At 45.4% G+C, this 27,408-nt stretch overlaps 1 protein-coding gene across 1 annotated transcript; it reads right to left on the reverse strand.

Moving 5' to 3' along the window:
- Positions 1 to 9,875: 9,875 nt before the first annotated feature.
- On the reverse strand, positions 9,876 to 27,084 carry COMP (cartilage oligomeric matrix protein). Its single transcript, XM_076359369.1, has 19 exons — positions 26,506 to 27,084; positions 24,327 to 24,412; positions 22,045 to 22,096; positions 19,812 to 19,984; positions 18,414 to 18,551; positions 17,537 to 17,614; positions 17,228 to 17,386; positions 16,565 to 16,669; positions 16,275 to 16,382; positions 15,113 to 15,272; positions 13,734 to 13,852; positions 13,234 to 13,286; positions 12,637 to 12,830; positions 12,018 to 12,196; positions 11,748 to 11,796; positions 11,300 to 11,496; positions 10,984 to 11,156; positions 10,671 to 10,810; positions 9,876 to 10,492 (listed from the first exon to the last, which is right to left on the reverse strand). Exons 1-19 carry the CDS (start codon positions 26,579 to 26,581, stop codon positions 10,446 to 10,448), a joined length of 2,286 nt encoding a protein of 761 aa, XP_076215484.1. The 5' UTR covers positions 26,582 to 27,084; the 3' UTR covers positions 9,876 to 10,445.
- Between the last annotated feature and the right edge of the window lie 324 nt (positions 27,085 to 27,408).

The raw sequence follows: 27,408 nt of genomic DNA on the forward strand, positions 1-27,408 counted from the left end.
GGTGCGCGTTTGCTCACGTTTGTGCCATTAGTTGACCATTTGCACTAAAAATGTTTTATTCTTCAGATCTCTCAGCTTACCCCTGTCTTTTTCTTCTGTTCCTTCCCCCGCAACTGAAAGGTTATCCCGCATCTTCGTTGAAAATTGTTTTTTGTCAGGATTTAAGCCCAGTAGTACGTGTTAACTCCCGGTGTCTGCTTATTTCAGATTGCTAATGCTTTTTCAATTTAAGGAGGGAAAAAAAAAAAGGTAGCTTCGAATAGGAGGACACCCTAAAAGAGCAGGAGTAATTTGGGCCCAGGTGACTCGGAGTCCTTTGCTTTGAAACAGCCACAGGTACAGCGTGAGCTGGATACGCTTCTTGCAGTTCACGTGGTTCCCTGGCGGGATTTCTGTCTGTATCGCGCGCTCGTTCGAATGACTCTCACGCGCGTCAAGTCTTGTTCGCGATCTATTTTTTTTAAAACCAGAGTCACTTCAGAGTGAAGCGTCCGAGTAGGAGATGAGATTCCTCACTGGAGACTTTTACAGGGAGCTGTTGCTAAATGCTACCTTCTCTTTTTTTTTTAAACGTGTATATAAGAGATCTCGTTTATTCGACTTCTAAGTAGACGTTTAAAATGGCCTTAATTTAAAAATAACACGTCTGGATGCAACTGTCAAAATTAGGGACCATCTAGTTGAGGGAAATCCAGGTTTTGTTCCTTCCGTGCGGGGCAGACGGTGAGGGGCGCTTGGGGAGCGGGAAGGAGTAAGACGAAGTCATCGTGGGGAGCAGATGACGGCTGTGTATGACAAGATGCGCTTCATCTCGCAAGCCCCGGTAGTGGGCAGAGCAAAAGCTGCTTTTAGCACCGACCCTTTGAGAGCCGGAGCAGTTCTTTCAACAGCTCTTGCATTTTGCTTCCCGGAAGGCCGGTTTCCTGACAGCGTCGTGGAGGAGCTGCGCTTCGAGAGGGATTTTTTTTTTTTCCTCCCCCTCTCCCCTCAAAATGTATGTTTTTGTCACGTATGTACGCCTGAGGCTGATTTTGAAGCAAAACCGATCTATTACGTTGTCAAATGTAAACGCGGAGCGGATCCCCAGTGTTTCTGGAACGAGTAATCTGATTTTATTTGAAAATTTAGTAGTACCGTTTTTTTCCTTTGAGATGGTGCGTGTAAGGGTGAGAGCCGTGGGGAGCGGCTGGCGCTTCCCGTGCGGGGAGGGACGGGAGCAGGAAGAGCAGCGGAAAGAAAAAAGATCACTTAGCAAAAAAAAAAAAAAAAAATTTTAAAAAAATAGTAGTATTCTGTATAACTTTTTCAGTTAAACGATGTAGAAACTGTCTGGTGTCTCAAAGGGTTCCTGTCCAAACATACCTGCTGAGGGAACCCTACCCCCTCCTACAACATGTGTTTTTATAGCTATATATCAAAAAGTTCCCAAGCTAGACTGTTGCATTTGCCAAGACAATGGGGAAACGATAGGAATAAACCTTCCGTGTATAAAATACTGTGATTTTTCAAAAGAAAACCAGAACTTCTGCTCTCCGTTGCAGCGCGGGCGGGCGGGCGGGGGCGGGGGTGGGGGTGGGGGGGCTCTTTTCATTGTACATAGTATTCTGCATTCTCTTTCGAATGAATCTGCACAGGCCGAGTTAAGGTCACTCTCTGCTGCATGCGTGACTGGCGGCGGGCAGCACCGAACCTGTCGGCTCACTACTGCTTCTGCATGTCAGGGAACACTTCGCCAGCGATCTGTAACTGTGCAAAACCTTTCCTGTACAGAGAACCTTCGGTTTTCTTTTTTCCTTTTTTTTTTTTTTTAAGAGGGGAAAAGGTTTCCAGAAAGAGGCTGCAAATTAATTTAAGAAATTGTTAACTACTTGTGCATTTTATTACCTTATTTTAAATTCAACTGATTTTTTTTAACAAGCGTGCCTGAGAACCCTGGTGCGAACCCGTGCGACGAGAACGCTTACGGATGAAAAGGAAGAGCTGCCCTCTGAGTTTGCGTAAAAGCAGCACCCGATAACTTACAGAATCGTTTAAACTTCCCTCAAAAATACGGTCTTGACTGTGCTTGTTTGCGAAAGCCTGGGTTTCTGCAGAAACAATAATTAAGGCCCGAGATCTGTCCCTCTGTGAGCGTGGTCCTCACCCTGGAAACCCCCTCTGTACAAGGAGGGAGAGGAAAGCCCCCCCTTCGTCCCGTAGGTTACAGTGTACGCTGTGCTTTCAGGAGAGAAAAGGGGGAAGAGAAAAAGAAAAAAGGCGTTTATTCCTCTGAAAAACGGAACCCCCGTCACTGTGATGGCAATGTGAAAGCGCAGGTAGCCTTTGTTACGTGTCTGTTCTTTTTAAAAAACAAAGAAGCAAAAAAAACCCCCCAAAAAAACCCAACCCAATTTGTAGTGTTCCTGTTCTTTGTATTTTTAGTTGCATATTATTTATACCGCGCAGTGTAGGCATGGATTGCATGTCAGTTTTCTATGCGGGCACCATGATGACATTATAACTGTGTATTATAAATCATTTTTACCTTTTTAAACAGAATCATTGTGTGGAATTTCTATACTGCAAAACAAAACACTACATTACGTACTATATTCATTTGTGTTATTTATTTTACTATTTTGTGGGGGGGTGGTTTTAACTGTGGTGTATATTGCCTTATGTGGGCTTGACCAATTTTATCAAAATAAAGGCCTAAAGGGGTAAAATACGTTTACTGTTTTCTTCAGTAAATTGACCCGTGGCTGCCATAGAGGCAGCTGCCGAAAACTCCGTAGTAGAAGGCATAAAGGGAAGCAAATCCGTAGCGTAGAGGATCTGTACAGGAAGAAAATGCAGCTGCGTAGTTGCGTAGTATCTTAACTACAAGTAGCAAGGGGCGCTCACCTGAAAAGTGATTGGAGCCTCACAGGACAGTCTGACGCCGGTAATTGCGTAGCGAGGATGAAGAGCCTTGTCTGACCCTTTCAAATCCACCTGCGCACGTCCCCACTTCTTTTAAAGAAACTCAGCACGGTCGCCTTTTGGACCAGCCGTGAAAACCTCTTCTCACACGACCTCACGTTGCCCAAAACGGGCGGCGCAGATGCCTCGGAGAAGATCCCCGCTGCTCTTTTATCTGTTGCAGGTTTTCCGCTTTCGAAGTACGAAGCGTCGGTCTGAGCGCTGTGGGTTTCTGAAGGTCACAGGTAACGAGACCAAAGAGGAAAGAGCAAGAACGGGTGCCTGCACCCCGTGTTTCAGGCTAAGGTGCAGCATGGCCGCCGAGGCCCCCGGGTGGGGGATCGTCCCCGGCACGGTGCTTCTGGTTCTCCCCGGTAGTTCGAGTTCCCGCCTGCAGTTTGGTGTTTGGAGCATCTGTAGGTCCTTCCCTCCTCGGGTTTCGAACACGGCGAATCTGTTCTGCCTCGACGTATTTTGCCTGGGAACAGCGCCGCGGTGACGCGCTCTGCACGTGTCGGCTTGGTCTTGGGCGTGGAACCGCGGGGCCGCGCCGGCGTCGGGTCCCTTGGCTGCTGCGTGTCGGTGGGGAGAAGCGGGTGGCTCTCGCGGCCGGATTCTGGAGAAGATGGTGTCATGGCATCAGCAGTTGGGCAGCTGCTTTTCCCTGCTTGTGTTCTGACCCCGGCTGTCTCCTCGTAACCAGCTTAACCTGTTGCTTCTTTAAGGTCGCGTGTGTCGTCTTGTAACTAAATAGTAGGCAGGGAAATGCCTAAGTAGCATTTGTTTTGTTTTATCTTGGTTCTTTTTACTTTAAATTTCGCTGTTAAGTAGCTACGGGAGAATAAAGTGAATGTGACGTGTTGAATTTTCTGATGTGCGTTTTCTGCTTGCTGGAGAACCGCAGTGATCTAACGGTGGTGGTTTCTGGTGTGTACGAAGGTCCTATTTTGTTGATTGTGTTTTAATTTAGTAATTGGTTCGACCCGTCCCCAGCCCTTTGCTGTCACGATAGGCCTGGTGGACCTCGGTGGCAGGTTACCAGTATCGGTGCGGCTGTCGGTAGCTGGTTGCTTTGAGTTTATCCGGTTGCTTTGAGTTTATCCGATCGCTCGTCCCTGTTCCCGATGGTGCGGTCACGCAGCAGGGCAGGGAGCGTCAGAACCGCCGACTGTCGGCGCACCGAGACTTTACGCAGGCTCTCGGCGAGCACAGAGATGGTGTCCTGTGGTGTGGAGGGACGGGTGAGCCCTGGAGACGCAGTCGCACCGAGGCCGTCGCGCTGTCCTGCTGTGAAGCGTGTGCAGAACCTGCTGCGGCACCGGCAAAACCTCAGTCCTTGGAACGAAAGCGAGCGCCTCGGGACTCGCTGCCTCTGGAGTCGGCAGCAGCTACTGGGGACCCGTCACTGCAGTATCTGTATTTTCCGAAATGCTTTGCTCGCCGTAGGTATTTCTGTCACCGCTGTCACGCATGCGGGACACCCCTCTAAACGATGACGATACTGCAGACGTTTTCTCACAGTGTGATGATAGGATGGAAACAAGAGACAACACTTTAGACGATTTTCCTCCTTAATTTTGCCTGCCCTCAGCCTATACCGACTTCCAGACACCGCTACTTTTTTTTAAATGTGCAGGCAGTGTTTCCCCTTGGTGGCTGTTGAGGTGTTCAGGCAAGAGGGGTAAAGCTGTCAGCAGAAAAACTAACCGTAGTATTTGCGGGAGCCACGTATGGGACTGCACGACGTTAGGGATAAATCGCGTTTTCTTGCCGTCCTTATCTCTTCAGTTTTTAGGAAACTGGGACCTGCCGTTGCAGACGGGCACGTGTTAAAGCAGTTTGTTTTGGGGTGTGGACACGTTGGCGTTTAACTTGTCACTGGTCCTAGTCTCCTTCTATTGAGCTCAAAACTAAAAATAATAATTTGAGCAGTCGGTCTGCTCGATGGGAACGTTAATTACCGATTTCCAATAGCTGCGTTCCAAATTAAGTTCTATCCACGTGCAGAAGGGACGGCGTTTTCTGAGCTGGTGTGAGGGTTCCTCCTCTGCAGGAAATCGGTTTTCAGTAATGACGGTGGCTTTCTGTGTTAGCGTAGACCCGAGCTTGAGGTTTGCCTTAATTGCAGTGGAAGACCTGAGCTACCTTTGGACTGGTTTGCTGGTAGCGGTGCGGCAGAAACCTCCCAGGGAGGGAACTTCGTCGGGGTTAACGCAGGGAACTCGGACAGACGTGCCCTGGCTTTGAGTGAACAGGCACGTTCTTGTTAGCGTGGCTTTTGTCGGTCTTAAAATTGTTGGGTTTTTAATCTTGTGTTGGATCAAGTTTTTGTTTTATAGTATTTTTCTTCGTTTTGTGTGGCGGATGAGTCAGAGGGAAGCGAGCCTCGCTGCGTTAGGAACTGGTGGGCGTCGAACACACTGGCAGATGACAGTTGCTGTCTTACGGTATTCGACTCTTCTGCTCAATGTTTTCAAAACCCTAGGAGGCTGGGGGGGACAACACAACGTTAAACAACTCCAGTCTTACCCAGATTTCATCTCCCGGTCTGCCTTAGACATTAGAGAATCCTTCAATAAATAAACCGGGACAAACGGAACTGAGATTGCGACAGATGCTCTCAGCATGTGAATCGAGAGTGCAGAACCGGTCACAAAATCTCCCTCCCTGCTCTTGTCTGGAAACTTACGTTCTTCAAACGGAAGCTGTATTTGAGCCTTATATTAGCCCACTTAACGAACAGAGGAGGTGTCACTCGGCTCTCCAAAGCGTCTCTGAAAATGAGACAAAGCCAAAAGAGTTGGTGCTTCTGCTGGAGAAACGCAAGTCTCCGAGTCAGAGACCGTAACGGCTCCTGAGGCGGCTTGTCCTGAACCGAGTCCGTTCGTGTCTCATTTTTGCCACGTGCAGAGGGCCGAACCGTCCCAGGCCCTGACACCTGGGTTTTTGCAAGAGCAGAGCTGCTCGCTTATGTTAAACGTCTCCAAAGCCGGTATTTTATCGCTTCCTTTGGGAGATGATGCCTTGCGGCGCAAGGAAAGGAGGGGATTGATCTGTGTCGCGTTGCTTTGAGGCTGCTGGTCTCTGAACCGCTCTCCGGTGGAACCGCTGCGGGACGGCACAGGCATCAGAGATCAATTTGCCTGGCTATAAGCTCCGATTCGTTCGGATTTTCTGTACCAAATAGAGTTACAGCCTCATGCAGATAAAGCTTGAAAATCTGTCGAGGGGTGCCCTGTTCTGCCAGTAAGCCGAGAGTTCCTTAATTGCGGTTGAGGTTTTTTAACTCGGAAAATGTAGAGTTACAGGGAAATGCGTGTTCTGCCCCTGGGGACGTTACTCTCTACCAGATGCAAATTTTGCTAAATCTGTAAAGATTAGTCCGAGACCTGTGCAGATTCATCCACCCTTCGGTTCTTTCCTTCAATGTGCGATAGAAGTTCTTCCCTCAATAGGCTTAAATTGTCAGAACTGAGTGACGGCGAAGGGAAGCCTTGGGTGAGGCTTCAGCGGGTGGTAAGAGGTTTATATTTGCAATGAATCCCGACTAAATCTGCGGAAGTAGGGCAGGGTTTTGGATGCGGAGGCAGTCGGAGCTGGGATCGTTCAAAGAGCAAAGTACAAAGGGATGTGCTGGAACAGCGCTGTACGTGCCGTTGGCTCGCACGAGACGTCTGCTCTCGGCGCGCTGTGTCTCACTCTGCCTTCGGGGCTGCTGCATCCGCACAGTGGAATGTCAAGTCCATTTGTACGTGTCCTGTGGATTATTCGATCCAACTTTTTTTTACACTGAGGTTTAGAAAAAAGGGATGGAAGATCTCCATTTGTAAATCTAATTTAAGAACTGGTTTCCGCAACTGGAGTGGCGGAGTTGTCAGTGTTTCCTTCAGAAATTTTACAGGCTTAAACTTGCTTATAGAAATTGAGTTGATTACACCATATAAAGGGCAATTTTTAAATTCAACAAAATCTGCTCTGGCTATTTGTCAAGAAGGAAAAGCCAGCAGTTCTCAAGTATCCTTGCTTACGCGTAATGCCACGAGCCTCCGTTTGAAAGGAAAAGATTACGCTTGGCTCAGTTTTGGAATTTCTAAGACATTAAATACCGAGAGGATAAATAGGTAAAGCTTCCGTCCTTGCAGAGTAGATGACGAATATAAAAGTTAGACGATAATATTTATGGGGCAAAATGCTGGGGGGGGGGATAGGGCTTGCTTAAACAAAACGTTCTTTACTTACTGGATCCTGAATATTCACGGCATGAGCATCGACACAGTCGGAAGATAACTGTGTGTATAAATATACCGTACACACCTCCGCCGATCTTTGGTCAGCATTATACAGCGTAGTAATTAAAATATTGTATTTCAGTCAGCTATTAACTAATAAGGCAGTAGATATTGAGGTTTTATTTTGGGGAGGAATTAGGACTTTTAGATACTTTTTCTTCTTACCTTAACGGAGCCCCCATCCGTGGAAGGATTCCTTGTAGAAGAAATGGGAGTTAAATGTATCAGTACTCGTGAAGGGAAAGTTTGATTTTACTAAAATGAAATACAGCTGCTTTTGGCAGCTTCTCTCACAGACTGGCAGCTAAAAACAACTTTACGTAGTTCATTGAGCTTGGGGAAAAATGTCAGATTTATGCATTTTCAGAGACAGTATAATATACTGTTCTTTACAAGCTAAACTTTTTCTATCAGAATAATTTGTGGATTATTTCACTGATATATGCAATCCTATATTCAGCTACGGCGTTGGTGGCACAGGAACTCTGGAAAAGTTGTCCCTGCGACATAGAAGTTTTATTTATTGTGTTTTTCTATAGGTAAAGTGGAAAGCTGAAGTTGGCTTTAAGTGTTTGCAATCTGAGAAATGATGTGAAAAAGCAGCTCAACTAAATGTACATTCTTTTCAATCTTTTCTTTTTTGTGTGAAGGCTTTTGTCTTTGTATCTTTGCATTATTTGTAAATGAAATGTAATAAAAGTTCAAATGTTTTTGTCTCGGGCTGCTTAGCTTTTTCTTAGTTTCGTTTGATTGATTGTTTGCTTTTTGACTGAAGGTTTTCAGTGTTGAAATATTGGTGTTTTCAATGTTTATAAAGAAACAGCAAAACCAAATTATTTTGGTTAGCTGGCCTCTTCCAGCTATGAAAACTGATCTATTACTCTCCCAAGAGGAAACTGCAAAGGGATCTAAAAGATGCAAAGTGTTGTGGTAAGTCTCAAAATGTGAACTGTCTCCAGAAGCGGTCCCTGCGTTCTGAAGTCTCCTGGCGACGGTGTGGTGACCGTCTCCACTATTCTCAAGTCAGGGCTTCAGGCACATTTCTGAGCTGCTGCGTCATTTTAGGGCTTTCTGGGGTAAGGAGAGTCTGTCTGTCTATTTGAATCGCTGGATTTTTGAAAGAGAAAATGAGCGTGTAAATGTTCAGACTTGCCTAAGTAAATTGTCGTACGTGCGTGCTTCAACAGCTGGGTGTAGCCTTCACCGCAGTAAATCTTGCGTTAGGATGGTCATCGAGGTAAGTAGAGCCAGTGATGAAAAGAGCTTTACGCTACTGAGGCAGCTGGGACAGAATGACCAACTCCCTCAACCTGGGCAGTTATTTCACAGCTCCTTTGAATGGAATTTGTCTTTTTCTGGTGCTGTTTTATGCTTGTCTGTGGGGAAGGTTCATCTGCAATCAGCATTCTGACCTGAGGGACAGGTGTGCTGCGGGGAAAGCTCTCGTTCTGGTTGAGTATTTTGTGTGAGGCGTAACTAAGTCGATCTGCAGCAAGACTGAGTGAATGCTCCTGACCTTCCAGTGACCAAGCGAAAGGCAGTTCACTTCTGCTCTCGGCTTGGAAACACACCATCTCTGGCCATATCCACTTTGGAATCGGTTTCTTGGAAGCTATATAACGTCCCTTCAGTACTTGAAACCGTTTTGCGTAGGGGATGTTGTACTCTGGACTGCCTCATCTGCGTTTTTTTCCTCTTGGGGAAAGAAAACTTAGTGGCCGTTTTCATGACAGTCTTAGAACGGCGAAGGGAGGTGTTCTCAAAGTGCTGTGATCAGTAAGCAGACTGTCTCTAAATGAGCCAGTTAGCAGAACTAGTGTTCTTCTGGCAGCTCTCTGCTTATGCTGTTGCCTCCGGAATGTGAATCTCAAATGCACACAGCTGTGGAGACCCGCGCTTGGTAAAGTGCAGCTTTTGCCATCAGCTTTCCAAGAGGAGAGGAAATGTTGTGTTCACGCCTTGCTTGTTTGGTAACAGTTAACAGAAGCAGCACATCCAGTGGACGGTGTTTATCTCACAGCCTCATTCTAAACTTCTAACTAGCTTGCAAAACCGCACTGTTAAGTATTCGGCAGGAACTGCCTTTCTGATGAAACCACGAGCAAGTCTCCTGAAACCATGAGCAAGTTTCAGTATAATTAACGTGAACTGCTTACCTGAAGCATCTTGCAAAATTTGGCTTTTATTGTCTCTTTAGGCAGGCTGGAATGCTGCTGGGTTATTGTTTACCTGGAAAAGGCTGGGGATTACAGTGGTGCGGGATTTAAGGCTTTCCAGGTTACCAACTATAGAAACCCTTTGCTGTTCCCGGCTCAAGCGAGCACCCGTGATACTAACAGCTTCAGTTTCCCCAGCTCCTCGGCTGTCTATCTGTGGGAGTCCTGGCATGGTGTGATAAGACGAATCAAGCACAAAGCTTTCGTTTATCGTTCTAAAACTGCCACTTACAGGAACCAGGTAGGACAGTCTGACCAGAGGGAGGTTCTTGAAAGAAAAAGTGGCCCTGTGCATTTGTACTGCTAAGAAAATTATTAATTCAGCTGGGGGCTCTCTAGCAGTACTATTGCTTTCAGCTTTTGAGGGTTTCTCTGTTACACGTCCGTATCGGAAGAGTTTCAGAAGAGGAAAAAGCAACATGCACATGACCAAGGAGAAGTCTATTATTTATTATCCAGCATTCCAGAGTATTTATTATCCAACATTCCAGAACAAAGATACTTTCCTTAAAGTGCCTTTTTTAATGTTTTGTGAGCAACTTGTACATCGGCTGCTCTCTGTGTCCTTTTCAGACTAGTGCTGGGTTTGCTTTGCAGTAGGTCTTGAAAAGGAGAACAACATTCACACTTGAGAGCCTTTGAGTAGGGAAAAGATTCCTGGGAATCATCCATGCTAAACTTACTCAAACAATTCCAGCTACTGCAGGTAGCTTCTCAGCACATCTTTTTCCATGCAGCGTAGAGAACTAGTGTTCACAGCAGCACAGGCTTCTATTCACACTTGCTGTCTACACCTCTGCCGTTCCAATACATTTTCGTAGCGTTTGAAGGAAGTTGCTGTTGTAGAAAAGATGCCAGATAATGCATTGACACTTGGTGCTGTGCAGAGTGCAGTGGTACGTTACTTACAGTTCTTTATACAGTATACCAGAGGCAATAGTGGGACAGCTGAGCACGTTTTTTAAAGCAAGTTTTGCTGGACAGACGTTTAAATCAGAGGTTAGTCTTGCTGAACTCTAAATGTTTCATAGTCTTCTGGAATGGTGTCTGGGGAGGATGAGATTAAAGCAAATGTAGATTAGAAGTAGAACCAGAAATGAAAACCAGAATAAGCTACTGCCTGACATCTTGCTACAGTTGTACATGTGGGCTAGCCAAGAACAAACTAACATCTTGAAAGCAAAATGGCAAAAATGTCTGTATTTGACTTTCAAAACTAACTCACCATTGCAGCGATAACGCAGGTTTGACCAAATGATGTTCTCTTGGGAGAAGCAGAAGACTCCCAGGCGTCCTCCTCGCATAGTTGTATCGAGGACAACTCCAGTGTCTGCTACTACTTCAGGGCCTTCATAGAAGCGAGCTCTAGAAGAGAATAAGCGTGTGTCTGACATGAACGTGAGACTGACAGAGCCTTGTAGAAATTGTTCCTCAGCCGGATGCTCTCCCTCCTCTTTACCACAGGACTGCGCTAGAGGTGCTTGTTTTGTGTGTTAACCTTCCACTCAGCTGTGCAAAGGAAATTGTAAACCCCTTACCTGATGTATCCGACTTGAGGCCGATGTTGCAGGAACCAGCGGTAAGATGTCTTGTCCTTCCAGCCAGAATTGCGAGGGTCTTTCCACAGCAGTTTGACCTGGTCTGTGGTGTCTCCGGTGTGCCAGAGGGAATTGCGGAGATACTCACCTGGGCCTGTTTTAGACTTCACTGCCTAAGACAGAGAGGAGACTGGTAAAATGTGTGGATAAAGGACTGATTGACCGTAGCTGCTTGCCCCACTGTATGTGTCCAAGCAGCACAGCTAAGAAAAAAGCAAAAATCCACTACTGAATTCTTTCTGAGTGGCGGCTTTACCTTGAGTTGAATTCCAGGTTCTGCTACTGCTCGGAAGGGGTTTGCCTGCCAGTATGTCTGTTCCATCTGCTTCCACATGACCACATAAAAGCTGGAACTGTCCTGGTAGCCAAATATGAAGCCAGCATAATCATCATCTGTGGCAGTGTTGACATGGAACGTGCCCTCAAAGTCCACTCCGTTGAATGCCGTGTAACCTGTAAGTGGGAGGAAAACAAATACTCCGTATTCTACAATAAAATGTAGATCCATATCTTTCCGGATTCAGATGGGGAAGGTGGACTTTGCTAAGCCAAATCTGAAGACTCTGCCTACTACAGAAAATGTTTTCCCAGGAGGTGGATGGAATCATTAAGTAGCGTCTGAAATACACGTAAAAGTAACTGCACTGAGAAGTACGCAGTTAATGAGCAATAATTTTCCAACAGGACAAAAATAAGTGCCTCACCTACAGCCAGGCCAGGATCGCTGTTCATGGTCTGGACAATTTCCATGCCCTGAGAAAGATGAATGTTGACTCATTAGTACAGTTCCAAACATACTAACTTTACTGTTGTTAAGTGATCGGGGAGAGGTACACCAAGGGTGGGACTCTAGGATTAGGACATGGTTGAACAGTACCATTAAGCCTGCAGGGTCTTTTAGTGAAAACCGCATCCAGTTTGGGACAGGCTTGTTCCCACCTGACTCACTAGCCCCTTCTGGAGCAGTCTCCTACCTGGTTGAGGACAATCCAGTTGGGGTCAATCTGTGCATCACCCTCGGGGTCCAATACAACCGTCTGGAAAGCCCTGAAGTCTGTTAGCGTCACTTCTGCATTCTCTGGGCACACATCAATTCTGTCAATCACCATGTCTCTGTCAAAGTCATCTTCACAAAGGTTTCCCACACCATCACCTGAGAGCACGACAGGAAAAAAAAAAAAGGAGTAACAAGCTTTCATTAATTTCTCCTGCCCCTTGCACCTGAGGTTTACTCAGCTAGCTTTTGGCTAGCACGGTTAAAGGTAGCCATGTCTATGCAAGGTTAAGAGGCGTTCAGAGCACTGGTACACTTCTTCCTTCAAGTCAGTTGCAAAGAAACCCTGAGGCTTCTCTTGCAGAGATACTGTGAACAGAAGAAACGCCTCAAATTGTAGACACTTCGGGAAGAAAACTTTTCCCAAGTATGATCCTGATGTCAGGGTTATTTGAGATCTGAAAATGATATAGGACTGTCTCAAGTCAGTACTGAGGAGATCTTGCTTCCTGTCTATCTCCAGAGGTGAAACTGATATGCATTGGCCACCAGGAACAGAAGACCCCCATGCAGGGCTAACGTGCATCCATTTCCCTTACCGTCTGAGTCTTCTTGGCCAGGGTTAGGGACAAGCCGACAGTTGTCAGGGCCTGGAGGTTTCTCATCTGGAATCCCATCATCGTCATCGTCGTCGTCACATTCATCTCCCAGCCCATCATTGTCTGTGTCCAGCTGGGAGCTGTTGGGCACTGATGGGCAGTTATCCCGTGTATCTTGGTGGCCATCCCCATCACTGGTGGAGAAAATTACAGGTAAAGATTATCCACTGACGTGTGCTTTTAAAATAAGCACGCAACACCTTTCTAGGAGCTGGGATCCTCGACAAGAACAGCAGAAGTTGGTGATTTTAGTTACATCAACAATAGATCAGAAATATTCCAGCTGTAGTGTATTAACCAATCTGTGAGTGGCAGCTAATGACAAGCAAGCCTGCTGTCAGCAAGCTTACATCCGCTAGCCTTTGGGCCAGTGGCAAGTTTTTTTGCGGTCTGAAGAAAATTCCACCTCCCTTAACCTCGTCTTTTTATCGAATAAGGCCAAGCCAGGTCATCACAGAGTTGCCAACACATGCTTTTTCCCCTTCCATCCCCAAGTTTTCATGCAACCTAAGTATAATTTTTGCAGCAAGCTCTCACCTGTCCTGGTTGGTGTCACAGACATCTCCCACTAGATCATGATCAGTATCTTTCTAGTAAAATAAAGCAATAATAATTTAAACTTTCTATAGATCAAGAGGAGGATTAGGCAATAAAGAGAACAGAGAAAGGTGTTTGTTAGCCTCAGTGCCATGATTGTTCTGATTGAAAACAGAGCTGACAACAGCGGGAGAGTTCCTTCTGCAGGATTTACAAGTTGCCCGGATGAACTCAAGCAGCGCTATTGCTAAACACAGATGAGCAGGGTAGGAAGAAAGAAGTCCAAAGCACACCACTTCCTCTCTGACTTACTCTTCTATACCCCAGGATGTTTTGATCTCGAGGGGCTGTACTTTTGTACTGCAGGATGGCAGCTAAAATTTGCAAGAGGTACTCTTGGTGAGTTACCAGGTATGCACACCTTAGGCAGATAACATGAGCACTGTCTTGAGTGAGAGAAATGAACCCATAAGACTGCAAAATTGGGAGTGCTTACTTACCTGGTCTGGGTTACTGACTGTTGGGCAGCTGTCACACACATCTCCTACTCCGTCACCATCGCTATCTTTTTGATCAGGGTTAGGAACTCTTTTACAGTTGTCCATTGAGTTTTTGATCCCTGTAAAACATGTAAAGTAGACCCATCAAGGCAACAGGGCTATTAAGGTCTATGCAGCAAGAACTTTTTTGGATGTAAGAGATGGCAAAAATCTAGGACAGTTGAATTCATGCAATAAAGCAACAGATTCCATTTTTGTGTACATTTTAAATGCTTTTAAGTTACATCCTAGCAGCTATGGAGGATGGAAGAGATCATCAGCAACTGATCTTAAGACGTACTCCAGACTGCAGCACGATGGATGTCTGAGCATGCTATTGCACGTGAACCTGAGAGGAAATGTCCTTAACTGCATTCCTTAGAGGAAGCTAAAGACGTGAAGAACATGGCTCCAAACTGGCATCGTATCTGTGCAGGAGTGAGTGGCCAAGAGGATGAAGATGAAGCTGTCTGCGGTTCTCTAAACCGTGACAGAGTCTTTTTCCTCTAAAGTAGACGTCTATATAATTATAAAATAAGTCAAGGTTAATCTTGGCTATTTGACATGGAAGATTTAGACAGTGCCTTTTCAAGGCCTGAGACAGGACAGGAACAATCTAATTGGCAACCTGTATGACTTCATTTCCCACTTCTCTGCATTTACCTACTACACCAGCAAATCATGCCAGCAGGGAGCTACTTGGCAGGATGTAGCCAGACCCAAACAGCACTAGATGCACTGGAAATACTCTGTAAATAAATACGTACGTCTCAGGCCAGCAGCAGTTGTGATTTCTGGCTTTTGAAAGCAGGCTTTGTGCAAATACGGCATCATTAGCTCACAGACTGTTTCTAAAGCCAGCCAGGTTTCTCCCCCCTCCCCCGGAAGACAGCCCTGACACATACTGCCTTGAGCCAGTAGCTGCTAACAACTTGGATGTTCCCATACTTTTTCATAAGTTTAAATTGCAGCACAAAGTAGCGTCCTTGTCTGGACTGAGATCAGTTTGCATGGTACATCTTTCTCTCTTAAGTCTGACGGGTTTGACATGATTGTGCACAATAAGAGTGCTAATAAAAATTGTTAGCACCATCCTGAAGATAGATCTTTAAACTCTGCAAGAGCTGAACTGTGAAGGATGCTGGCTTGACTGCTCATCTTAGCATCTCAAGAACTGAACTGTGCTTTATCCCATCAGAAATTAGTTCTACTCCTGCAGAGCTCAAGCCTCTGGAGGCTGTTACCTGCCGTGAGGATCTCTAGCTGCATGCTGAATAGCTTTCTGGTTCTTAGCTCAGTATATATGCACCTCTCTGAGGATGCTCTCCAGCTGCTCTTACCATCTCCATCCATGTCATCGTCACACTCATCTCCCCTCCCATCACCGTCAATGTCCCGTTGATCATTGTTTTTCACTTGGCGACAGTTGTCACAGGCATCACCAAAGTTATCCTTGTCTGCGTTGCGCTGGTCTGCGTTGCGCGTGTACACGCAGTTGTCCTGCGGGAGAGAGGGACTGGCTAAGGAGAAACGTTCGGCACTGAGCATGCTGCTGAGGAGTAAGAAAGACAAAAGTTCTGAGGTGTGTGACCAGCTGCTCTGAGAAGCCCAGCAGCCTATCTGCAGCCAGTCTTGGTTTCCTCTATTCAGCCTAGTCACTGCCTGTTCAGGGAATACCAGTAGCACCTGAAAATATCTCCAACCAGTGCTTGACCAAGTGAGAGAGAGAATCCCTAACTGTCAGGGGACCATCATTTGTAAAGGCTCTTCAGTGCCATGATGTTCTCTCCTGTCTGCTTGTTTTTGGAGTCTTCAGACCATCCAGATTAAAAGGAAACATTGCATGCTGTGACCTGCAGGTTCTCTAAATTCACATTAAAGGTTGTCCTGGTTTCGGCTGGGATGGAGTTAATTTTCTTCCTAGTAGTTGGTACAGTGCTGTGTTTTGGATTTAGCTTGAGAATAATGTTGATTACACACTGATGGTTTAGTTGTTGCTAAACAACTTGTCCTTGACACTAGTCGAGGACTTTTCAGCTTCTCATGCCCTGCCAGCGAGAAGCTGGGAGGGGGCACAGCCAGGACAGCCGACCCAAACCGGCCAAAGGGATATTCCATACCATGTGGTGTCATGCTCAGTATAGAAACTGGGGGGGGTTAGCTGGGAGGGTGGTGACCACTGCTCGGAAACTGGCTGGGCATCAGTCGGCAGGTGGTGAGCAATTGCATTGTGCATCACTTATTTTGTATATTCTTTTATCATCGTTATTATTTTCCCTTCCTTTCCTGTCCTATTAAACTGTCTTTATCTCAACCCCCAAATTTTACTTTTTTTTTCTTTCCAAGTCTCTCCCCCATCCCACTGAGGAGGGGGAGTGAGCGAACGGCTGTGTGGTGTTTAGCTGCCTGCCGGGTTAAACCACAGCAAAGGTGTAGGCAGTTGCTTTGCAGGACCTCTGGGTACATTTAGGTATGTCAGGGCTTAAGCATTAGAAGTCAAACCTCAGCATTTAATATCCCATCTCCGTCAGCATCATCGTCACAAGCATCTCCAATTCCATCCCTGTCTGCATCCTCCTGGCCAGAGTTGGGGACAGTCATGCAGTTATCCTGAAAAGAAAGCAACAAAGGACCGGCTAGCAAGCTGTGCACGTCATTTAGCCTGAGTTCTGAAGGTTGGGCAGGGTCTCACCAGCACCCAAGGCCTGCCCTCAAATCAGAATTGCCCAGTTCTGGTTAGGGATTCCTCTGATAGACTGTTTCCAGCAAAACATGAGACAACTGCGTCTTACCTTGCGGCACTTTTTGTCAGAGCAGCGTTGCTTCTCATCAGGGATTCCATCGATGTCTGTATCCTTCCCACAGACATAGCCATTCCCTGCCCACCCCACGAGGCACTGGAAGACAGCAGATAGACAAAATGAGGCTGCCGGTGAGTACCCTGATGGCCATATGCCTCCAAAATTGAAGGCTTTACATGAGAACCAGCACAAAACATGGCAAATCTAGGTACACAACGCTCTACAGGAAAAATATTGTCTGGAAGAAACAGTTATGCTGTAAATAGCATTTTAAATAGCTCAGACACAAGCTCTCTGCTTGTTCCTGAGACCATAAAGACAGATGCAGCAGCAAAACTTCTTGGCTCCAGCAGGTTGCTGAACAGTGCTTCTCCCTGCTCAGCTGCGTGTAATGTTCCATGACTGACAAATTTGTAGCGCTTCAGGCAAAAAAACCCCAACCAACCAACAGTGGATCTGAGGTGCCAGGAGCACTGCACTTCTCCAGAGAGCACTGAAAAAGGTATCGCTGTAGCTCAGGTGTTAGTAGAGAGCAGGTCTGCGTCGGGAAGGCATGCTCTCCAGGAGAGGGCAGTGGCAGACCCAGGAGAGCAAGCACAGTGCAAGGGAAACCGGAGTGAGCAGACCCCAATCGCAGGGAAGTTTGGACCTTACCACGCAGGAGAGGGACCCGTCGCGCTCCACGATGCACTGTGCTTTTTCGTGGCATGGACTAATTTCACCATTAGGACAGCGTCTCACTGTCTGGCTCTTGCAGCCAGTGACTTGATCCCCAACAAAGCCAGGTTTACAAGCCCCGCACTTGTAGGATCCCTGCAAGAAAAAGCAATAGGGAATTAACTATAACATGAGTTCTGGCAAACCTTTGCTGTAACCTTCCTCAGCAGCTGGATTGCCACAGCTAACAGAGGCCCCAGAGCCTGGGGAGGAGCGATCCACATGAGGCTTTCCAGTAATACTTACCCGTGTATTGATGCAGATAGAGTTTGGGACACAATTTCTGGCAGCACCTGTCTCGCATTCATTGATGTCAGTACAAATCTGCCCAGGAAGAACAAAATAGACATTAACTTCACTCTTAAGCAGATACCACATGAGATTACAGAATTAAGGCATCACTAGATGCAGAAGCAAAGCCCCTGACACACCTTACTAGGACACACAGCTCAAAGTTTTCCTTCAGACAAGCTTGAGCCAGATCCCAGCGATACTCCTGACCCCAGGCCAGCTGTTCACCCTCTACAGAATCACTAGAGATTTTAGCCTGGCAAAATAGCCTAGCTCTGAGCTGAGCTGTCAGAGTATCTCCTTACTGTAAAAGGATAGAAGAGAGTCAATGGAGCAAGAAGGTCAAAGACTGTGTCCTATGACCAGCTAGCAGCTGTCTAAATAACACAAGCCACATGCCATTTCTGCTTTCGGCAATATATTCTTATAAACCATACTAAGACTAGGTGGGTTTGGTTTTTTTTTTACTTTAATCTGTCTATAGCTGTCAGGGAAGTGGGCGGGACAGTAGCTGCATCAACTCTTCTGTGTCCTAGTATGAAGGATTCCCCAGGCTGGCTTCACAGCCACAAAGGTATCAGAGACATAACATTCTATCCAGCATGAATTCAGCAGAGGTAAGGTCTCGGAGTGGAGGTTGCTTTGCTGCTGATGTGCTAGGACATCCTTGGCAAGTCTCTCCTCTCACTGCATCAGTCTTCCCACCAATACAATGCAGTCATCTTGTATTTCCCTCCCATTTCTTTGAGGGCTCCAAGACCTTTGAATTACAATTACAGAGGGGAAAGACTTAATAGCTTCTGAAGGAGACAGAAAAGTTTCTGGGCCTTACCTGTTTGTTGGCCCTGGCATAAGCTAGTCCAACTCCTTCCACCATTTGCCCAGTGAAGCCGGGAGGGCAGGGATCACAGCGGAAGCCAGGGGTGGTGTTAATGCACTGGACCTTCGGGAAGCAGGGGTTTGCATTGCACTGTAAACCAGAAAGAGGTTGTGCAGAACTGTGAGGCAGGCTCGCTCCAGGCCAGCTGTGAAGGCAGCTCTCAGAGCAGGCCTTGCTGGGTGAGATCCAGCTATTGTGCTTTTATTTTTAAAGAATAAAACAAAAATGCATGGAAGTTCCTGGCTTTCCTTGCAAGTGGAAAATGCAGCTTCCCCATCTCAGTTGTTCTCCCAAGTCCCAATATGTGCAGACAAGTAAAACAAATCAACTTTCAGGACTAATTCTTCTTAGGTGACATCAATTGCCCAGGCAAAGAGCAGGCTTCACTTTACACTTTCCTTCCTGGCAGTCTCTGAATCCAGAGAACTGGATAATTTCTTACATTGGTTTTGAAAGACAAGAGCAGTTGTTTGTTTACTACTCTGGGAAGCAATTGTCTTTCCAAAGTTGTTATTAATGCTTGCTTTATTTTTTCCAACACTTTATTATTTTCGCTGAATTCTTATGCTCTGTACTGGCAGATGCATTACATTAATAGAGCAGTTCCCACGTTTTGGTGACTAACAGATTATCATCAATCTCAAAATCTCTCATTGACCCTTTTAACTTGAGCAGTTTTTTAAACTGAAACGCTACAGAGGTGATAGGGCTTTGTGAGACACTTACCATTGCTTGGTGGACTAATCAGCGAGCATAGGACTATGGTTTGGGAACCACAGAACTGAGGAGTCTTATGGACACGCAAAATTAATGGTTGCGTAAAGCTCTGCGTACACACAGAGAGTAAACTTGATGGAATGCCACACTTTCTAAAAAAAAATAAACAGTATCTGCCTAGCGAGGTTTGATTTAAAGGCAGAAGTAAAGCAATGCGAGTAGTGTGGTAAGATTTATTGTACAAAGGACTATTCGGGAAGCATTTGATTCTATTCCACACATAATAAATCTTATCTCTAACAACTCATCAGCCATTAGCTCAAAAGATTATAAGACCAAAAGGGACTGTTCTGGTCTTCCAAACTCACCTTCCTGTGTGGTACAAATGAAAAGATTTATTTTGTTTGAGCTTATGTATCTTTTAGAAAGAAATGCCTAGCTAGACTGGATATAAAACCAACATGGAACAGAGGGTGAGATCCAGACTGCCTTCCAGTGAAATGATGTTTCTGTTGAACTTCAGCTCCTAGGGGAATCGCAAGACTTTTCTTTACAACCACAAGACAAACCTGCAACACTCCAAGAAAAGCGAGCCAGTTTTGTAACTTCCAGCCTGTCCTACTTGTTTTTTACCTCATTGATATCTGTGCACTGTGACCCATTGCCTGAATAACCTGGGGGACAGGGTCCGCAGCGGAAGCCAGTGCCGGTCTCAGTGCAGGCCACTCCAGGGAAGCAGGAGTTTGGGAGGCATCTGTTAAACTGTGTCACGGTGATGACAGGGCCCGTCGCCTCAGTGTGCATGCCTAGAGGACAAGAGGAACGTTAAGAACAGAGCTCACTGCCGGAGACTATCATCAGGTGGTCCCATCGTCTCAGAAGATATCAGTGTGCTTCATACACAGGACGTTTCCCTGCATCCTTTCTGAGGGTTGAGCAGTTGTAACTCTATTGTGTAAATGGAGAAAAATGAAGCCAGAAGCAGCAGCTTGACAGATTTCTGAGTCAGAGCAGACAAAAAATAAATAAGAAACCCCAGAAGTCTTAGCTCCCAGTCCAAAACTCTTGCCATGCTGCCCTCCTTGTTGGTGCAACACCCTTGCTTTTGGAGTTCCACAGAGATCAGTTCTCTCCCTGGTTCCTCTACAGCTACACCTCACTGGCAGTGTGGACTCAGACACCTGGCTAAAGCAGAACCCACACAGCACAGGCTTAAATCTGGGAAGATTGGGGAGGGCTGTCAGCCAAAATCTCCACTGTAGAAGGCAGGCATGTTAAACAGGTCAGCTTGGTTTGTAGCAGGAATACACTCACATCAGGCTCACATAAGGCTCTCATGCCATAATGTTATGCATAACATGCTACCTGCTATCTCCACAAGGCTAGGAAACCTCACTTCATCCTGGCAGCTGGGAAATCAATCTGTTATTCGGACATTCATCACTTCTAGGCTGGAATACAGCAATACAGTCTACCTAAGCATGACGTACTGTGATGTGTAGGAAATTCTAAGCCATATAAAATGCTACTGCAGTCCTATTCAGAAGCACATCAAGCCTGTCCCCACACCGCTGCACACCAGCTTCCCTTAAAGTTTTCAACCAAATGCCAGGTTTTTGTCCTCATCCTCATGACCTGACCCACAGCACAACAGAACTTGCAAAATTAATCTGTATGGGACACAGAACTTCACTGAAGGCCAATTCAAGACTGTGAATAAACTTTCCCAGAAACTAGATTTGTCACAAGTCTCCCACACCCACTGCTCTAAGTGGCAAGGACACTTTTTGCTCCTGCTTTCTCCTGCTTAAAAGCCCAACATAAAAAACCTGAAACAAAACAAAACAAAAAACCAACACTCTGCCACCACCAGCAGCAAAGTCTTCACTAAAAACAAGGCCTCTTCTCTTCACGCTTCTCTTTCTGAGAAACAATGAGAGAAGCACATGACTGCTGTGAGTCACGTTGTTCAATGCATGACTAAAAGAGGCTCAAATTCTACAGTAAGGAGTACAGGAGAAGAACTCTCATAAAGCAGAATAGCAAGTGGGGAAGGCAGAAATCAAGTAACAGAGAGAAAGTTCAGGACGGTTTTATGAGCAAATTATTAAAACAATTGCTGTGGGTGAATGCATTTCTGTACTGCAGGTCCCAAAAGCTTTGGCTAATCTCTTTTCCAGCAGAAGTACAATCTCTCCAAAGGCAGAAATGGTTATTGCTCCACCCTTTGAGTGTACTGGCAAATAACAGAGCATCTCCAAGAACTCTTTGCTTGGATGGTGGCAGCACTAGGATGGAAGGAATAGCAGAGCGATGCCTCTTGGGGGTGATGTTCTCTTCCACTTGCAGCTCAGGAGTAGCCAACTATATCCCACAGGATACCCAGCGTGCGTTCCCAGGCAATTCTAACATCAGCCATGGGCTGGGTTATTACGAAACGTGGTTGGGCAGCTTTCTGCACTAGAATGAGGCTACCCTGAGAAGTACAGCATGGTATGTCACAAAACCACTAACAAAGCTTATTTCAGAAACAGTGGAAGTAAGCGAATGCTGTGGTTTTGCTGGAAGGAAAGATAAGCTTTTTAAGGCTACTTCTGTACACCATGATCAGGAAAGGGGTAATGGCTTCAGCTGCCATTGAACCACAAGAACAGCATGGAACACTATTCCATGTGTGCAGAATGTTGTGGGGAAAAAAAAGCATCACTAATATTGAGTATTACCCTGTGACACTCGGGACAATTGTGAAACAAGCTATTTCCTTTGGGGAGATGGTCACAGGTGGCATTTTACTACTTGTTTGGACACAAAGGTATGAAGGACTTGGAGGAGGCAGTTGAACATAGGACTCAGCTCAGTAACTCACCACAGGCATCACACTCCATGACTGTGTTCTTCAGGAATGTTATCTCCTTAATCTAGAAGAAAACAAGAACCACCACTTAGCCAAAGGCTGAGTTTTGCTCCCACGAAAACTAATAGCCCCACTGCCAGAAAACAGCGTGTCTCTCTGAGACTGCACAGACAAATTACAAACAAATTAATTCTCACCCCGAAGTCTATGTTGCAGACTTTCTGGAAGCTGAGGTGGCTTGTATTCCCTGCTGTAAGTCACTCCCTACTGTAGTGTTTTTACAGGCTAACTTGATGATACTATTCTATCACAGATGCAGGAAACACTTGACTTGAATACACAGAAACAAGTGCTATAAAGAAAGAGCTATCTACTTTATTTGGGTCTTCTGCTCTAGAAGATGCTGAACTAGCAGTCCTAGAGAGGTCTGCTTTATCTGCAGCCCAGGTACTGCATAGGTGAAGTCAGGAGGAGGTTCCCCTGTGAGCCATTTTTGCAGATATATGAATAATCTCTGACATTGCTTATGCCATTCGTTGGCCCTAATGCCCTTGCCATGGGGATATTTAGAATCTATTCACAAAAGCTCCTCCCTCCAGACCTCCTCTGATCTCCTCTAGGCCCCTATTCCTTCAAGCTTGCTTTAGTAAAGAGATAATATGTAGCATCGGCAGTGCAAAGATGCTGTTCCTTTGGTGAAGAAAGGAATATGGGACAGGCAGGCACAAGTAAGCATGTCAGCCTCAAGCTAACATTTATATGGCTCTCTAGCATCTTAGACAGCAATCCTAGCAGACTTAGTTCCTGCTAAAGCCTTACTGGCTACCTATGACCAATGCTCAGGACCTCCCTTCCACACCCTGTGGACTTCATGTTTCCACCATTAAGTCATTTCACTTTGTACTTTGACAAAAGCTTCTACTCATGTCTCTCTGCCAGCTCCCAGGTGTAAGGGCAAGCTTTCATTCTATGTTAGATTCTCTCATCCCTCCAACATGGCCTGGGGTCATGTATTTTGAATAGTTAATGCAGAGGTAGATCTAACCCAAATCCCCAGAACGTCTCCCATTAGAAGTGGGTGACAGAGAGCAGAGCGGAGAATTTGGAGTACTGCTAATGAGTATCAGCGGTTCCTTTGTGCCAAGAATCCTTCAGCCTTTGGCTCAGGAGAGTAGATTGGCCTTTTATTGTTACGCCTTTTGCCATCCTTATTGCCAACATCCCAAGATGCTGAATCAAGGAGAAGTAAGTTTTAGAAAATCTTTGCACAGATTAAGAAATTATGAACTGCCACCTTGGCTCTCCAGTTGTATATGCAAGTTTGTCTTCTGAGGAAGAGTTTTCTTGAAAGCGCTGTTGAGAAAAAGGCCATGGATAAAAAAAAAAAGTAGGTGGCAAGATCGAGAGAAAGAACAAATAGAAAACCTGTGTGGAGACGCAGTGCTAAGCTGGAAGGGAACACTGGAAATCATTGCTCGAGGCTGCCAGGAACCATGTCTGACCTGATTCCTAGTAAACACTGGGTATTTATGCAGCAGCCTGAAATGTGAGAGTAACTCAATGCAACAGATGTTTTTGCAGATTAGAGGCCGCCCAGTTTGCACTGGCACAGAGACCTGTCTGCCATTCCAATTATCTGGCAGGCAGAGGCTGCTGCCCTCAGCTCCCAGAGTGGATAAAGGGAGAATGGAACCTTTTTCTATACTTAAAAGAGAGTTGACCAGACAAACCACCATCTCCTCGTTAAAATGGGAAAAGATCTAAGCACCCAAGAAGTTCCAAGTTCCCTAAGAAACAACTGGAGCCAGAAAGGATTAGGATTAAAACAACAAGAGGAAACAGTGAATAGAGAGCTTGTTTAGACTTCATATGACTTCCCTTTCCAGGACCCTAATAGATGGCTGAAAGATCTCTTCCATCTTCAGTTTGGACTCTCTACTGATTTCATGAGCCCACAAAACCAAGGAAAAAGTGACGTGTTTTTCCAGTTAAACATATACCCACTGTGTGTGCGTGTCTTTTTTTAAAGAGTTCATTCTCCATGTATGCTGTTTTTCAGCGGACACGGTTCTAAGCAGCAGAATTTGGAATTCAAATGAATCCACTTTATCTCAGACTTACACATCTGATTGTGAGACCACCTCTTGAGTCTGGTTTGCAGCGCAATAATTGTATTGCTCATTTCACTTAACGCAAGAAGCAGCTCCCCAATTCCAGAACTCAGCACACAAGGCAGAGGATTCAGAGATCTCTCTTGTGCAGCATATAAGGAATTAGGTCCCTTTCTCACCTACCTGCTGTTTCAACAAGTCTCGAACTTCCATTAGCACACGGTTAGTTTCTCTCATCTCTTCCAGCATTTCTGGCCCAACTTCACCTCCTAAAAAACCCAAAGTGGTTAGGAAAAACACAGAAGAGCCATTAGCAGTACAAACCAACTGATAATATTAACTTAAGCTTAATATTAAAGATACAGACTCCTCCACACCAGACTCTGCCAGTTCCTAACTAGAAGCTTCCTAGAATTAACGGAGACTTGCACATAGGGTAGAACTTGCTGTGGGCAGGGCAGACAGTGATAATCAGCCATGCCTGTCGGGTAGGTAACAGTTACCCCTCAGCAAACAAATTGGCCTGGCAGTCTGGCAGTTGTGGTAGCTGTTAATCTGGCATGGTCTCTGCAGTTCACACATAGGAAGGCTTTGCTGCCAAAAGCAGCAAATTAATAATTCAGTGCTGTGGAAGCTGCTATGAAGGGCACCACTAAAGTAAGGCTCTTTGCTGAGTCTATCCCAAACGTGCTGCCAAGTACTGAACGTGGAAAACGGGCACATCAGCCGTTGCCTCGCCTGTTCTCAAGGTACAGACTTTGGAGACGGGTTCTTTTTGGGTAGCGGCAGTTTCAAATTGCTGTGTAGTGGCTTTGGGACACAAAGGATACCATCTGCTCATCCATGCAACATTGCAAAATCCCGTTTAAGCTATGCTGAACAGAGGATATAAATCATCATACAAGGTCAGCTAGGGCAGATTAACATGACTTTTCCATCCCATCTGCTAGATTCTAAACTTGCCTGGCCCGTTGAGACATGCTAAAAATCTAGTCTATACTCCAGCTTCGCTCACGAAGAATGAATGGAAGCAGCTCATTGTTTCTGGAATTATGTAAGTTTTAAGAAAACTTGAACCATTTAAAAACAATTGGACACAAAGTTTGAATCTGGTATTCTCCTGTCTGCCATGAGAAAGTACAACCTCATTTCTCAAGTTTTTTCTAGATTAATCGATCCTCAAACAGAATTCGCACCTTGCCTGTAACGTAAGCAAACCTTTATGGAAAGAGACATAGCAGTATCTTCTACAAACAGCACTGTGTGTTCAGGGGAAAATTAGCTGGAGTTAGGGGTCTGCCTCCTTGAGCATGAGGAATTTGCCAGTGCCAAAGGCAGGATGTGAGCCCGTGCTACTGACTTCGTACAGCAACTTCGGCATTCTCATGTGACAAACGAGCCTGAAAGCCTCGTGGGTCTTCCCCGCACAGAACCAAGAGGACTTTATGTATATTTGTAACCTCTCCAATACATTTTGGTTTGGGAACTAAATTGAAAGTACCACAAGTGTGTCATTCTAAGACAGAAAGACTGAATTAAAGTGATGTTTCTTATTTTATTGAAACAAGGAGCTTGCACATAATTTCTAACTTCAAACAGAGGTTTTGAATAAGCTTTGCATGAAGGCTTCAGGCAGCTTCCGCTATTCCTGGGAAGAATTTAAAATAAAAGTTTGGGGGTTTTTTAATATTCAAATTCACAACAATGATTCAACCACTCAGGAGCGATTTCCAAAGGAAATCTGTGCGCCTGCAGACATTGCCATTACTATGCATCCTTCTCCATGGACTCATTCAGTCTCCACAAGCACACACCTGAATCTCTGGTACACAGTCTGAGTCTGCCGGATCTCACAGATCCTCTTCGAGTTGAGCATTCCCCTAACGGGCTGTTCAGAGAAGTGGAACTTCTGTAATGAACTTAGCATGGCTACGTTCCTAGAAGTCAGGGCTTCCCTGAGCTCTATGTGCACAAGCAAAGAGAATATCCAAGGATCTTGCTATAGGACATTCTGTATGGTCTGTTTTTTAACTTAAATCACATGAAAAATGCAGATTCATGTGAAGTTTCTCTTGCAGGTCATTACAAAACACAACAAAATTTCCAGTTGCCCTAGAATAAATGTTTTTCTTAAAAAAACTTCACTACTCAGGAGGGGAACTGGGGAAAAAAATCTACATGTACACAGTTAAGCTTCAAGTTTCATATGAAACTACAAAATCCCTAAACATTGTTTTTAGGCTTCAGTAGATGCAGTTGAAATGTTACCTTCTTCCTCATTCCCTTCTGCAAAACATAATTTTCATAGGAGTCTAGAAAGCATACGAGTCCAGAAAATATAGAGATAATTAAAATTACTTACCTGCTCTTCTCTGCTGACATGATGAAAAAGGACAAGAGAGGCAGAGGAGAAAAACAAAGGCTAGAGCTGAAATCATCTTTGAATCTCCAGGCAGTGTGGATGTATGGGCTGCTCTTGCAACGAATTTTTAACCTGCAGGTTTGCCTCTGCTCCCCATTAGTGTCTGTGGTTTGCTATTTATGAAGTTGCATTCCTTCCTCTGAAGTTCTTATTCTCTGATGCTGGACGAGGGGTGGACGTCATTTCTGGCTCCTAGTCCACAGAGAACGTTACAAAAGTAAACAATATGAGAAACTCATCAGGAGAGTAGTTTAATTTTTTTTTTAGACCAGCTTGCACCAAAATAGGTCAGAAAATTCCAGAATTAAATGGATTCTTTTTGGATTGGAGTTTTTATTTCGTCTTCATGGACACAGGATAGACGGATGATTCATAGCCCTATCCCTCACAGATTTTCCTTCTAAACTGCTCACAGGATCACAAAAGCTATGAGACATCTGGACTTCACTAGAATTTCAGAAAAGGCTCTTTAAACTCCCAAAAGACAGTTTCACCACTCACACTTGGGGTAGAATTATTGAATCATCTTCCAACTGCAAAGGGGAGCTATCACATCCTATTTCGGAGAGGGACTGGGCAAATGTACTAGCCCTTAGAGGCTGATGTTCTTATTACCCCCCACCCAGGCTTGTCTAAAGGAAGGATGCAGTGCAGAAATGACGGCATGAAAGGAAGGTTGACTTTGCTGTTTCTTGTCTGTGAAGGAATGAGTCTCAATCCAGCATTTTCCATCAGTCAGTCTCAATCCAGCACTTTCCATCAGAAGACACAGAGCGGATTGAGAAATCCGTCTAGAGCAGCCAAAGAAAATCTGCCCAAAGAAAATCTTAAAGCTACTACATC

This window comes from Aptenodytes patagonicus, chromosome 25 (genome assembly GCF_965638725.1).
Source record: "Aptenodytes patagonicus chromosome 25, bAptPat1.pri.cur, whole genome shotgun sequence".
NCBI lineage: Eukaryota > Metazoa > Chordata > Aves > Sphenisciformes > Spheniscidae > Aptenodytes > Aptenodytes patagonicus.